This window comes from Enhydra lutris, unplaced genomic scaffold (assembly GCF_002288905.1).
Source record: "Enhydra lutris kenyoni isolate GAN:26980312 unplaced genomic scaffold, ASM228890v2 scaffoldscaffold56, whole genome shotgun sequence".
In the NCBI taxonomy this organism is placed as follows: Eukaryota; Metazoa; Chordata; class Mammalia; order Carnivora; family Mustelidae; genus Enhydra; species Enhydra lutris.
The window spans coordinates 4,326,550-4,341,888 of record NW_019154140.1 but is presented as its reverse complement, the minus strand read 5'-3'; the positions used below and the strand labels follow the sequence as shown (position 1 = coordinate 4,341,888).

The window sequence follows — 15,339 nt, the reverse complement described above, 5'->3', positions numbered from 1 at the left end:
TAGGGAGCAAAATCCAGTCTGACCTCAGTTCACTAGCATTCTGGACTAAGGCAGAGACCTCTTCTTTATATTTTTATCTCTTTTCTTTACACCCTATTTGCTTATACTAAGATTGTAGGTTAAAAGGAATAAAGTAAATTAGAATCGACAGTTTCAAATTACAGGTACAAAATGTGTTGCTGGTATAAACATGTTTGGTTTTATTTTTGAGTACTCAGCATGAGAGCAATGAATCCAAATCTTGGTTCTTATTCCTCAAGTGGAAAGTATCCTGGGGCCCAATTCTTAAAACAGACAGAAAGGTCACCAGGATGTGGAGAACAGAAAATCCTTTTCTTTCTCTGATTGCTCCTTCTGAGATCTGGTCTTAGGTTGGAATGAAAAAGCTGTCATTTGTCCTGGGGGGTTCCAGTCACCTGTATCTCACTTCAAAAAAGGCACAAGTTTAGGAAAAATCAACTATACTAAATTTTCATAAGTAATAAGCTTGAAAGGGATAAATATCACAAAGGAGTAGCTGCTGATTGCATAGAGAAGGTGGTCTCAACAACAATATGTCTTAACTTTGATAAAAGGCATCTTCTTTACTTGTGGAAAGTAGATTGCTCGGGCAGCATCTGGTACCTACTTAGTCAGAATCTGAGTCAGAATCTCCAGGCATGGGGCCAAGAAACCTACTTTAAGCAAGTGCTCCAGGTTGTTTGTATAAATAAGTAAGTTTGGAAAACTTACTTGCCCTAAAACCCACTTATAAAAATGCTCAGCAATCCAGGACTAGAAGGGGACTCCTTAAGCTTTTTTTAAAGAAAACTACCAAAATCTTATAGCAGGTGTGATATTTTAGTGAAATTGTACAAACATTCCCAATAAAATCAGGAACACTATAATGCTGACTACTGTGTGTTACTGGTTTTATTCAAGAGGTCTTAGCCATTGCACTCCAGTAAGAAAAGGAAAGTATAAAAATGGCAAAGGTAGACCAAAGCTTTCATCATTCATAGATAATTGGTCTTTTCCTGAGAAATCATAAAAGACACACTGGAAACTATTAGAACTATAAAGAGTTTATCAAGGTATCTGGGTAGAACTGATGAAAATCAATGAAAATTTTTAATACGCAATAAATCACAAACCACAATTTAAAATGCTGCTGGAAATTTCAACAAAATTTTAAAATAAGAGTAGTTAATAAAAATGTACAAGATCAGAAAAAGACCAATACCATATGATTTCATTCATATGCGGAGTTTAAGAAATAAAATAATGTTCATAGGGGAAAAAAGAGAGTGTCAAACTGAGAAACAGACTCTCAACCATAGAGAACAAAGTGATGGTCACCAAAGGGGAGGTGGGTGGAGGGATGAATGAGTGGATGGGAATTAAGAAGTGCATTTGTGGGCCGCCTGGGTGGCTCAGCGGGTTAAAGCCTCTGCCTTCGGCTCAGGTCACGATCCCAGGGTCCTGGGATCGAGCCTGCTTCCCTTCCTCTCTCTGCCTGCCTCTCTGCCTACCTGTGATCTCTGTCTGTCAAATAAATAAATAAAATCTAAAAAAAAAAAAAAAAAGTGCATTTGTGATGAGCACTGAGTACTGTAAAGTCTTGAGTCTTACTAAACTCTACACTGAAACGAACAAACAAAAAAGTAAAAGATCTTCATGGACACTGTTATAAAAGTTTACTAAAAAATGTAAGACCTCAGTAAATGGAGTGATGTAATGTATTCACTGTACTAGAACTTTTTGATGAGCTTTGAAACATGTCCAAAGGAATCTCAACCAGCTTCTAGGCAAACATTTCCAGCCTTGTGATAACTCATCTAAAACAATGGGCAACAGTTTTTAAAGCTCACAGGATCTATAACCAATTAGTTAGTTGTCTCACATTATTTGAAGGTTTGGATATAATTTAATTTGATTGCTCATTTCTTTTTTTTTTTTTTTAAGATTTTATTTATTCATTTGACAGACAGAGATCACAAGTAGGCAGAGAGGGAGGCATAGAGAGGCGGGGGGAAGCAGGCTCCCTGCTGAGCAGAGAGCCCGATGCGGGACTTGATCCCAGGACCCTGAGATCATGACCTGAGCCGAAGGCAGAGGCTTTAACCACTGAGCCACCCAGGAGCCCCTGATTGCTCATTTCTTAAAAACCTCTTACGCTATGATCTCCACGGGCCAGATCCTTCTGCCACCTACTAAAGAATTCTTAAAGTCAGGTATGAAATACAAATTTACATTTCCATACACAAAATTTACATAAGCTTCAAGGACATAAATTTTCCATTAATTTTTAGGAATGGATTGTGCAGACAGAAAGCTAAACTAAACAACTTACTCAGGATTGCTTATACTGTCTTCGTGCTGCCGTGACCCTTCCATCCTCTTTACTGACACCTAAGTCATACCTTTACTTGGTCATAAACCCATCTATTTGAAGGGACATCAAGTGTCATACAAACAAATTTCAAAACAGACCGATTCTGCCACTTGTTTGCAGGTCTAACAAAGAAGTGGAAGGAACATTACTAACAAAACTGAGGAGAAACAGTTGGAAAAAAATATGGACGTTTCATTTAGAACATCTTTGTTATTCCCAGTGTACATCAAACATATTTAGATATAATTAACCATGTGCTACTCCAGACACCACTGGCTACCTAGCGAACAGTCATTTCCCCCTTCTTCACTCCTAAGAAAAGCCTGATGCTTTTTCAGGTATTGGATGATTAGGCAATTTAAGAGACGAAAAACTCATCTTCATTTGTCTATGCTAATGATGCTAATTAATTCCATTCATCTTGCCAACAGTCATTTTTGGAACAGACCTGTGACAGACAATGAACTGTGAAGGGAAATCTGCTTCAGGTCCTTCTAGGGGGAGATTTCTTCCCCCTTAAAAAAGGCATTCCCAGGGCACCTGGGTGGCTCAGTGGGTTAAAGCCTCTGCCTTCAGCTCAGGTCATGATCCCAGGGTACTGGGATCCAGCCCCGCATCGCATCGGGCTCTCTGCTCAGCAGGGAGCTTGCTTCCCTTCCTCTCTCTGCCTGCCTCTCTGCCTACTTGTAATCTATCTGTCAAATAAATAAATAAAATCTTCAAAAAAAAAAAAAAAAGGCATTCCCTTTCCCACCTCCAGGTGCCTTGAAGTACAACAGTGATCTTTTAACAAGGTAAAGTCAGTTTAAGAACAGCAACATATGAGGATGCAGGGCAGAAGGATGTGACGAATTCAACTCCTGATGACCTCTTTAATGAATTACCTAACCCAGAAATGATTTTATCTCTAGGCTACTTCTTAAGTGAGAAAATTTATTTCCTTTAGCACTTAAGCCATTTTGAGTTTGGTTTTCTTGTTTCTTGCTGTAAAAAAAAAAAAAAAAAAAAAAAAAAAAAAATTTCAAAGTGATTCAGTGCCAAGCACAGTGGGCTAAATGGGCACATATTATTGAAACAACTTACAGCCATTCCCCATACCTAATCTAAATGTAAACGATTTATACTTTTTAAAGGAAGGTGTGAAGTTCCTGAAGTAGTTTCACTAATATAGGAGGACAAAGTGACATGCTATTTGGAGATCTGGCTACGGAAAATATTTTCTCTTTTGCTCATGGAAAGATGCAGCCTTTTACTCCTCTATGTTTTGTGGCCCTATGACTTCTGTCTTTCTCTATCTCTAGAAAGTACGTAATGATGCTCTTTAGATCAGCCACTGGTTAAAGTCTACCTTGGTGTTACTTTAGGAAATCAACATGATTTAGACATAATTTTTTTTTCTCTCAACGAAAACAGAATTTTGATATTGCCTTTCTCTGGTGGAGTCCTAAATCCTGAATAAGGTCTGTATGATGGAACTCACAAATATTCTTCTGATTAATAAAAATGATTCCAAAGCTGAGCTTTAAAGTTTGGTGAAATCTAAGTAAATTGTACAAATACAGACTCAAAGCACTTCAAAGCACGGCTTATAAAAACCCACATTGTGGTACATCTCTCCATTGAGTTCAGAGATTGCCAAATTAATGATGATTTTTTTCCTCCTGATTTATAAGAGTTACCCTGGGACCTACGTTTCTGTGTAAAACAAATGCAGCACTAATTAATAATGAAAGCAGCTCTAGGGCTCCGTCACCATGGCAGTAAAGCTCTTGTCTAAAACCAGAACTGTTTCCTTTACACTTTAATGGATTAGATTTAACTTACTTTTTATATTGCTCAATGCAGTTTCACTGGCATATGCATGCTTAATGAATATCTGATGGTGACTATGACTGCACGTAACGTATCTTAGTGTCCACAGGAAAATGATAACACATTCTAAGGTATAGTACTCTAATAAATTTATATATACATACATATATATATATATATATATACACACACACACACACGCACACACATATACACGTACATATATATAAATTATATAACAAAAGAGGAGTCATGCCTTTTCATACTAATACTTTGTGTTAAGAAAACTGGAAATAAAAGATATAAGAATTAAAATCTATTATCTAATATGTTCTAACAATCTATATAACATTTCTATATAATATTGTGCTTAATCCTAACCATAATCCTATGGATTGGGTATTGGAATTCCCACTTCCTGAATCTAAGATGCCATCAGTGTGTGATGAACCAATATTTTACATATCAGTAGGAAAAATTCAGCCAATGAAATTATGATATATCATATGTAAGACACACCCCGTTTTAAAAAAGCCAAAATGTAAAAATAACATGCATCTCAAAAATAATAATAAAACATGATACTGATCAGAAAATTCACTCAAGGCATATAGCCAGTTACAGCTGTGGTCAAGACAAGCCAGCTGTCCACCAGAGATCCTTGTTGCCCTTTCATAGTGTAGCGTTCCTGTGCAGAAACGGCTGTCAAGTCAGAAATGACATTTTCCACTTTCCTGAGTTCTGACCAAGAGAAATGTGGCACAATCAATGTTGTCACTTCCAGGCCAAAGTAGTAAAGAAGCACAAGTCCTTTTTCCATGTCTCCCTTAAACTCTTTGTTATGTTAATGACCAGGATGATCTTAGAAACTACCTGCTGAATATGGAAAAGTTTCTGTGTCAGCCTAAGTCCCTGGATGACTGCAAAGGACAGAGCACGCCCCTCCCCCCACAATACCCCTAAACCCATCTTGCTTAAAACAGGGACTCCACATCTGCCTGGACATGAGCAATAAGTAAACTTTTACTGTATCAAGCCACTGTAATTCAGGGCTGGTCTGTTGTATCAATTGGAATTACTCCACAGAGAGTACCAGAATTAGAATTTGAATGTCAAGTTCCAATGCCTGGGTTTATTCTGTGGTATCATGCAAAGACAAACCTCTAAAGTTACCCCTTCCAAAATAAACAAACAAAACAAAGCAGGCATGATTGCTTCATTTTAAGCAGATTTCATCAGCTCTTTTGAAAGAATGGGCAGAAGTCAATAGATTTAAGAATGATGAATTTCAGAGAAAAAGTCCAGAGAGGGACAATTAAAATTGTGTGTATATAATAGCACAGAGGTGAGAACAAACAAACAAAACAAAATATGAGGGAGTTATTTTCAAAGTGGGAAACAGTGACATATGTATGCTCTCTCCTTTCTGTCCTGTTTCAGTTTAATACAGTTTCAGTTCAGGTAAAGAAGATCCAGGCACATGTTATAATCCTAGCCTACTAGGGGCACCTGGGTTAAGGCTTAACCAGTGGGTTAAGCCTCTGCCTTCAGCTCAGGTCATGATCCCAGGGTCCTGGGATCGAGCCCCGCATCGGGCTCTCTGCTCAACAGGGAGCCTGCCTCCCCCCTCTCTCTGCCTGCCTCTCTGCCTACTTGTGATCTCTGTCAAATAAATAAATAAAATCTTAAAAAAAAAAAAATAACCCTAGCCTACTAAATGGTTTACTGTCTGAAGCTAAAAATAGTCTTGTGACTTAGAAGAGCCTGAAGAAAAGGAAAGGGATGAAGAAGCAGCTTGACCGGTAATGGATAAAAAGGAAGGGAAGTGACAGAAAATGGGAGAGGTGACAAGCACGGGTTCTCCATTCAAGACAAAGTCACGAACCATGGCTTCACTATTTCTCATCCTAGAGTTGGTGATCTTGGGCAATCATTTAACCCCAAGGTCACTTCTGTCAACTACAATGGTACCGTAACAGAATGTACCTCACAGGTTCTTATGAAAAGGATGTGAGACAATGCATGTACGAGGCTCATCCTATCCATGAGAGCACGCTGAATACTAGTTGTTACTCTGCTGGCAATTATTATTAATCATTAGCTTCCTTTCCCACCTCATAGCAAATAGCCAAGTATGCTTTTAATGTAAATCTCTTTTACAGATAGAAAGTATAATTCCTTAGGAGAAAGTCTGCCCTCTGCTATGAAACCCACTGAGGTTAAGAGCCTGAGGAAGTTTTGGCTTCAAATGAACAAAACAACAACAACAACAAAAATTGTTAACATGCCTTGAGGGAATGATGAGAAGAGAAAATATAAAGGTATGTTTGGTACATGATACCTCAAACATCAGTTTTACTTTATTGCTTACATAAAAATAGCCCTTTTTTTCACTTCACGATATAATAAGAAATAAAAAGGAGAATAGCACACACAGAAAACTTACCCTTTGTTTTTCATTTGAACCCTTTTTATTGGTTTCTTTTTTGCTTTCATCTTCATATACTAGAACAAAGTCGATTCTTCGCTGACCGTCATTAAAAAAAAGGGAGTTGGGTTTCCCATTAAATTCTTCCTGTGTGGGGGAAAACAAATTTTAACATAATTTTTAAGTGTCCATTTATAAGTGTTTATTTTCTAGTTTTAATCGGTACATCAGTGTGTTTATAGAGAAAAAGAAATCCATTGCTAGTTGCTTAACCAAGAGGTCAAGGTCACCATGATCTTTGCAAGCATAGCGTGTTCTAAGTAAAAGAAGTCCTTAAATTAAGCAGTTTAGGATCATTCTACAAACACATGGGAATTTATCAGTATTTCCTGTGTAAACACAATCACCTCAGAATTGTTCTCTCCTCAAGCAGCAAAGGAGTTACCACTTTGTAAATAAACACAGTAACCAGAGGTACCTATCTGAAGGAGAGAAGTTTAGTTTCTTCTTCTTTTAGGAAGAAAAATCAAAGACAAAGCACCGTTCATGAAAAATCTCATCCTTCTTAAGCCATATTTTCTAACCTTTCTCACGGGACCTCACCACTTCACAGAAAGTACCACTTTATAACATTAAACATGCACCAGATGACACTCTGAGAAACACACAAAAAAAAGCTACAGTGGTTGTTGGTATTTGTTCCTGAATCCACAAAAGATACCCTTCCTCGCCTAGCAAATAAAACAAACAAATGACCCCAGCGACAATCATAAATAAGTGAGTCTTTAGTTTAGAGCTTAAAAGCCTTATGGCTTAAAAATAAAGAAATAATGGTGCAACACAGACCTAACAGCGTTTAAACAATCTTTATTACCATGTGGATTTGAAAAGAATTGTTTTAATTTGCTCTAAGCAAAAACCTGGGTTTGTGTTTCTCACACAGTTTGTGGGGATGCTGATGTGAATTCTGTTGCTGTTGAAGAATCAGACTACTTTTTAACTGATATGTAACATTTCTAAATTTGTAACTTTTTTCATTAAAAACTCATGGGGGGATGGCATTTTGTAGTCATTTGGTAGAACCACTTAATCCCTAAATGCGATTAATTCTTCTCTGTACTTTAGCATCAGTTCATACAAAATTCACCGTCCCTTCTTCCTTTCCTTCACACTTTTGAAGAGAGACCTTTTGCTGAATGTATATAAGATACTTGTCATTCCTTTCTTTTCCACCAGGGAGCGGGTGATGGTTTACTTGCCAGTAGTCACACCGCCTGCCACTCGGTGGGTTGCCTCACCTGTGGAGCACACGCTGCTGGTGTAACCTGATTCCACACACCTTCACACCGGTCACACTTCACCAGGGATTCTAACCACCAGCAGTGTGACTTCCCCAGCCTGAGCACGGTGGAGCCAGGACAACAGACACATCCTTGCCTTAGGCTGGGGCCACTATCGATTCTTTTATTTACAATTTCAGCTCTTTAACACCCATCGACTGTAAAAGTGTTTCAAGCTATACAAAAGTGCTAAAGCCCTGTCTTTTTCATTTCAGCCACAAAGTCCTTTGGGCTCCTTCCAATAAAGATGTCACTATTGGTGACAGCCAGGGTGGCTGCTAGGGGAAAACTTTGTGTAGAGGGGAAAAAAAAAAAAGAAAAGAAAAGAATAATTTCTTCAGAACGGCAAAGGGGAGGCAGAGTTGGGTGGAAGAGAGTCACAAGAACCTGGTCACCATTACAGACATCTGAAAAGCATACAAAAGCCACTTGTTCTCTGTAGCCCACGTTCTGTTGCCTTTGGTGGCATCCAGCCGGACTCACTGACGTGAAGGTCCGAAGCATGAGACCCGGAAGGAGCACCACATCTGCACATGGCTCCCGGCACTCCCTGAGCATGGCCCTAGCTTGGCCACACGGACCGGAGGGCAGCTCCCACGTATTCTGGTCTGTATGCATGTCTTTCATGGGTGACAGAAGACCATGGCCCTTTGTTTGGAGGAAAGCCTCAGTGACTTGGCATCAGCCGTCTGTATGAAATGACTAGGTCAAACTCTGATATGGTATTCCTGGAACGCAATGCTAGGGAAAGGAGGCCAGTTTTCTGCTGCTATGAAATCCAGGTTTCCCATCTCTTAGCAGAAGATTTCCTACTAGGCAATTGGGAAGAAGGAGGAAACAACGCAGGGCTGGAAAGAATAAGTTACAAACAAGAAATCTGGCCTAAATTTAAAAAGACTGATTTATGAACAAAACTGGGTCTTTTTAAAGGCTGGATTTTTCAGTAATAATTCTACTACAGCCCTAAATCACCCAATAGGACACTGAAATAACAGAGAATTAAAAACTAATTCCTCTCCTAAAGTTTTGCTTTAATGAAGTAAAGTTTTAGTAATCTCTCAGGATAAATACTGATAAACTTCTTTAAAGAATGACTAATTGTTCAGTGATGAATTAGTCTAGTCCTGACCTCTCTGCCTTTCTTGGTCCCTACTCAAAACCTTATCTTTATGCTTTCTGACCAAGTCAAATGGCACCAAGACAAAACACAAAAACCCTGAAAGCACACATTATTCTGAAGAGGACATCTGGATGGCCAACAGACAAATGAGAAGATGCTTGTTGCCATTCATCATCAGGGAAATACAAATCAAAACCACAATGAGATACCACCTCACACCTGTCAGAACAGCTAAAATGAACAACACAAGAAACAACAGATGCTGGCAAAGATGTGGAGAAAGGGGCATCCTCTTATACTGTTGGCGGGAATGCAAGCTGGTGCAGCCACCCTGGAAAACAGTATGGAGGTTCTCCAAGAAGTTAAAAATAGAGCTACCCTAGGATCTGGCAATTGCACTATTAGGTATTACCCAAAGGACACAAAAATAACCAATGCCCTCACTGTTCCCGAGGATACTAGATTCCACCAATCGAACATTCATTTACTCATTGGTGGCCACGTGACCTAATGTACTTTAAGTTAAAGGCTGCAGGGGTTTAAAAAAAAAAAAACCCATATTCATTTGCCATTATATCAAAACCCGTGCTGCCAGCCACCGAGGAACAGGGGACCTGACCACCTCTGTCTTTGGCTGTTGCCTTGGACATTTCACGCTTGGGATGCAGAGGAGACACGCTGGTCTGAGCAGTAAGAACCTGGCTGCAGAGAAGAGGAGAGCAGATAAGAAGGGAGGTCCGGTGTGATCCGTGCAAACGATGTTATCCAGGCCTCCTTCCTCTCAATGGGCTTCTTGCCTTCTTTTACTTGCGGGGCGGATCCTTCAACAAGAGCCCCAGAGGGCAGGATCTGCCTTAACCAAATCAGGATAAAAAACGGAAGCAGCAAAATTCTGTGCCCAGTATTTTTAAGCTAGAGTTGTGAATTTAGGAACTTGAAAAAATTTTGCTATTGGCTAAGGGGTATGGATGGGTACGAGTCCCACCCCAGGATTCAGTTAAGACCTCATACTTACTATAGGACAAGAGACTGAGAAAGAACATCATACTGGACAGAAAGACAAGTCCGAAGATGAGCATTTTCCAGTAATTATTTGGTAGGAAAATTTCTCATAAGCAATCTCTGGCTTAAATAAGGCCTTAGCCTTCTTGATGAGGATGCTGCTGGTATATGAAGGGTCATACAATGGTGAGGTCTGTCTTCTAGGTGGAGAAAGAAGGGCTGGGTAAGACAGGAGCTGGGGAGCCGCCGTGTGAGTGGCACTGCTCTGTTCTAGGTGAGCGGCCCATCTTACTAAAGCAGCCTCATGCAATCCCTGTTATCAGCACTTGGCAAGGCCGGGAAATAATTTGCTGCTAAATATTTGGCCAATCTCATCCTTCTCAAGTGTCCACAAATTGGGTCCTCAAATAACCCTGCCAAAACAAGACTGGAAGTCCCATACCACAATAGAGGCATCTATTCCTAGAGCTTAAAATGCTGAATTGAAGTTATTTGTCCAAGATCTACATAAAAAGCAGTCCAACTGGTATGTTTGCTCAAACTTTCATGTGTAAGCATGAGTGAAACCTTCCCTGGACAGCAAGTGATATCTGATTCTATGTCCAGAACTGTCAAAGAGTCTGTTCCCGAGAGGGCTGTCATTTACTATGATATTGGAGAGTAGTCCAAGCTTATTTGGGTAATGGTCTCATCCTTTATAGGAAGCAGGATGCAAGAAAGATTTAATGCCTAACAATAATGATTGAGGAATTACATCACGAAAAATAAACAGTATCAAAACACTCACACAACTAAAGAGCAACTGATATGTGAATGTGGAAAAAATGTGACTCTCTGCCATCTTTAAGACCAGTAAAACAAAGCTAACTAACTCCAAGAAGGACACAACAGGAAAAAAAGCCAACTTTAATCACAGAGAACTAAAGTGAAAATATTGGATCTTCTAATTTTTCAGTCAACCCTGAATCCATGCGCATAGCAAGTTCTAGGGAAATCGAAGTTCAGAAGCAAAAGCCTTTATGTAAATATTTAGACCTCCCAAAATACGGAGCACAGTGGAATTTTATTTACATGCCATACAGTTACGAGATATACTCTGAAGTGTTTTCCCTAACTGTAGGAGAATTCCAGGAGATTCAAAGCATAAATAATAGTGGAACCTTCAAATTCTTTCCTTCTATGAGATCTCCTCTTCCGTCTGCAAAAACAAATAGTGAGAAAATGCAAAGTAGAAAGAAAAATGCCAAGCCCTGCCGGTATGGAAGGCTTGATGCCGAAGGTAGAAAGACTGGTATTGTGGAAAGTAGCATGGAAAAGAGGAATTGACCTGTTTACAGGGATAAGGAGAAATACGTGGACACACACGGGAGCCAAACCAGAAGTCAGGTCAGTTAACTGGTGTCTTGGAGGGGATGAGCGAGCATGTTTTTGACTGGACTCAGGCATTCAGGAACACTAAAGGGAAGGAAGTCAGCAGAAAGAAGGTCCATTCCAGGAGGAAGGTGTATCCAGAATAAGGATTCTGGTTTGTTTCAGAGTCAAGCATGTCAGAATGTTCCACAAAGATCCCTTGATGGTGATGCTGTACTGATCCAGGTGTACTCAAGACCGACCCAGAATATTTGTACACACCAGTCTCCTTTCCCACTCTGTTAACCACGCTATTAACTTCTGAAGGCCAGTGGCCACGTCTTGTTCACCGTGAGTTCTCTGCTGAGCCTTGCATATAGCACAAGCTCGGTTTACTTTTTTCTTAGGAAAAAAAATTACCTTTTCTCCCCTATGATAAAAGTAATATATACTCAATTTAAAAAATTCTGAAGATACAGAAGAGTAAAAAGGAATAAACAGAAGTCATTTGTAATCCCACCTCCCAGAGCTGAGCTGAGTGTAGTATTTTGGAGTAATCCTTTCAGGTTTTCATGCGTGTGCACACACTAACCAAAACGGTCCCATACCCTACATACTGTTTTATTAACAACTCTCACAGACATTTTTCTAGCTTGATCTAAAGCTCTGTGTCATATTTAATCACTACAATATAAACATTTCCTCTGCTGATGAACACATAAATTGTTTCCAATTTGCTGCTTTTATAAACACTGATGCAATGAGCATCTTTGTATATGTGTATCTGTGTACATGTTCAATGACTGTTTCCTTGGGCTTAATTCTAGAAGATTTTAAGTGGCACAGCCTTTTCAGAAGCTTTTGACATATAGGTCACTAAACTGTCATTGTAATATTTATGATAAATGAATACTTGCACCAGCAGAGTATGAAAATTCCTTTTCCACCCTCACCAGATTTCAGTTATTTTCACTTTCCCCATGATCGTCAAAATATCTTTTTTTCATTGGCACCTTTTAATTAGAGAGTGCCAACATTTTTATGGGTACTGTCCAACTGAATTACTGCTTTTGTGAAATGCCAATTACTATTCTTGACCTAACTGAATTATATTATTATTTAATCCCTATTCAGTAGATTCTCTTGAGTTTCACTGATGAGATCCTAAAGACCATACAGGCAAATGGGGCAAGTGGGTAAATGGTAATATAGAAGGGGCCCATAAAATTACCAAGTAAGTCCCAAAAGGAAAAGGGAGAAATATTTTAGGGTACGGTCCATCAGTCGTGGGTTCAACGATGTAGACATGTTTTCTGAAATTTCAGACATTGAATTGGAATGTGCTATACCAGTTTTAGAGATCCTCACCCCAAGCTGACATACTTTCTATTACAGTTTATATGCTACCTCTGTAACTACCAAGTAGCAGTTATATATTTTGACTCAAAAATTTCCGAAAAAAAAATTTTTAGAACTTAACACTTATTTAGTCCATAAGTGATTTTTGTTGCAGGCATTGGTAATTGGCTCTAACCAGTTCCCAAATAGCTGAACTTATGGGTTTTAGTTCTTTCTCAACAGGGATAGATACAGCTCACTTATAAATGCTCATTAGGTTGTGTCATGAAAATGACGCTGCTGTTTCTGTGTTTTTGGTTATACCCACAAGGGAACAGGCACATGCCCACGGGTTGCTGGTTTGGTTTATGCATTTTGCCTTTGTTTCCTTTTGCTTGTGTTAAAATAAACTCTGGAGTTCTATTATTAGAACATCACATCTCAGATGCTGGGTGAGTATAACAGCATAATGCCTTAGGCATAATTACTGTTAAATATTCTCCTCCAGCCCATGCCAAGGAAACAGTAGTTTCATCAAATGAAGTTCTCACATGACTTTATATATTCTTCAAATTTCTGAACCAAGCTTGAGGAAATATGAAAATAGAACTTTTAATGACCTTTTTAAAGTAGAACTTTCTTAAAAGGAGTTACGTAACTAGAGTAGATAACAGGCTTTCAGAAAATTTTCAGGGAGATGCTCATAGGACGCTCCTCCCAAGGCAGGGGCTCTGTTTGAACCTTTTCCTTAACCCTGTGGTAAGAGCTAGGATTGGGATTTTCAGTGGCATAGCTATATATATTTTTTCTCTCTCCTGTTTTTCCATACACTTTCCAACCATTTTAAAACCTCTGGGTAGCATTCCTTATGGTGATCTGCAGAAAAGAAGAGGAATAAGAAAAATCACAAAGAAAAAGATAAAAGTGTGAAAATGCCTAAAGCGGTTGTTTTCATGCTTTTCCAGAAGCAGCCATCACTGGTTTGCGTAGTTCACATCCGATAATGGTAACACTGGTGAAATGTGGGTGAGATTAAGCTGTTAATATTCCCAATAAAACCTGTGGAAAGATAAAGTGATAGATGTGATAAAACAAGTCAAGTGGTATAAGACGGTAGTTCTGAGAGGCAATGATTATCCTCCTGGAGGCTGACCTCTTAAGGTTTCAATATCCCCAAAGAGTCCTGCTTTTGCTTTCATAACACATTATGGATTTAACATTCTTAAACATGTTTTGAATCTATTAGAATTTTCAGTTTGTACTACCTCTTGAGGAAAAATGTTCTAAAGGTTTCCCACCTAGGCAAGATGGTTGTTCTAATTACACTTTTTGGACCTTTAAGAAATAACTCCCAATCTTATATTCTGGAATCCATTAGAACCAAAAGAATATTTGGACCAGATCCTTGATGATTTAATGGGCTTTCACAATATTCTGTCCACAACTTTAAGATCATCAGTCTTAAGAAACAATGGTTTTCCTGTGACTTTATAACTACAGAGTTCCCCTCCACCTACCCTCCTATTCCTCTCAGGCAACCATATTTCAAGTGGCTTTCACATATCTAGTTTCAGTTCTCGGAAAACTAACTTGTTATGACTCAAAAATATTCACTGGTCGTTCTCATTCACCAAATCCATTGCTGTGAACCATTTCCTTTTCCTAGTCACCTAAGTCACATGTGACCTGGATTACAAGTCCCTGAAATTTTAAGCTTTTGAAAGAAAATCCTACCTCATAGAAGGTGATTATAATCTTAGAATGAACAGAAAACAGGGTTTCAAACTGGTTATTCAGACTGTCAAACTGCAGACGATATGGAAGAAGGTAGCACTGGGGGTGTAACCAAGGCAACAAGTCAAGCTCTTTCCTAGGCTCCTGTCCAACTCCTCTTCCCAGGCTCCCTTAAAGTTACAATCCGTCATTCCTAGAGGCTCTTCATCTTTTACAGAATGTTGCTGTTTCTCATCTGAGAACTGCCCTGGGTTATTTTTAGCTTTTCAGCTGCTCAGAGTTTGCAACACAAGAGTCCTGTCATCAACACTCACTCCCTCAAATACTGTTATGTCCCATGTATCCATGGGCCATAATCTTCTCAGACTACTTCTCTGAGAATTGGTGTTTACAAGCTCATTCAAAGCAGGAGGAAGAAAAAGAAATCAGAGCACCTAGTGCCCAGCAAAGCAAAGCAATACGATAACACCTATCAGTTGGTTAATGTTTTATATAAATATTACCTTCTCTCCCTTAACTCACAAGCAGTTTACAGGAACGGCTGTTCTTTGTGGTATGAAAACGAGGATGCATAGATGTTTCCAAAATAAAACTTAAAAAAAAAAAAATAGGACTAATTTAAAACCATGCCACAAAAATGTTTGAAACTGACTATAAATAAAAAAATAACACTTCACAAAATCCTCTCCCGGCCAATTGTTGGGAATTTTCAAGAAGCAAAGTGCTCTGACGAAACATTTTTAGATAAACCTTATACCAATTAATAAAGGTCACTTTAACCTTTTTATACTCTAAATTTTCTCAAATACAGTACACAATATTTTTTATATCTTTTAAGAGG

General features: G+C 38.9%; 1 protein-coding gene across 1 annotated transcript in view; it reads right to left on the bottom strand.

Moving 5' to 3' along the window:
- The window catches only part of LOC111157822 (anoctamin 6), a 184,689-nt gene that overhangs the window by 69,609 nt on the left and 99,741 nt on the right, over window positions 1-15,339 (bottom strand). Inside the window, exon 4 of the mRNA XM_022519488.1 lies at window positions 6,633-6,761. Within this exon, the coding sequence (XP_022375196.1) occupies window positions 6,633-6,761 (129 nt within the window). The remainder of the gene's footprint in view (window positions 1-6,632; window positions 6,762-15,339) is intronic.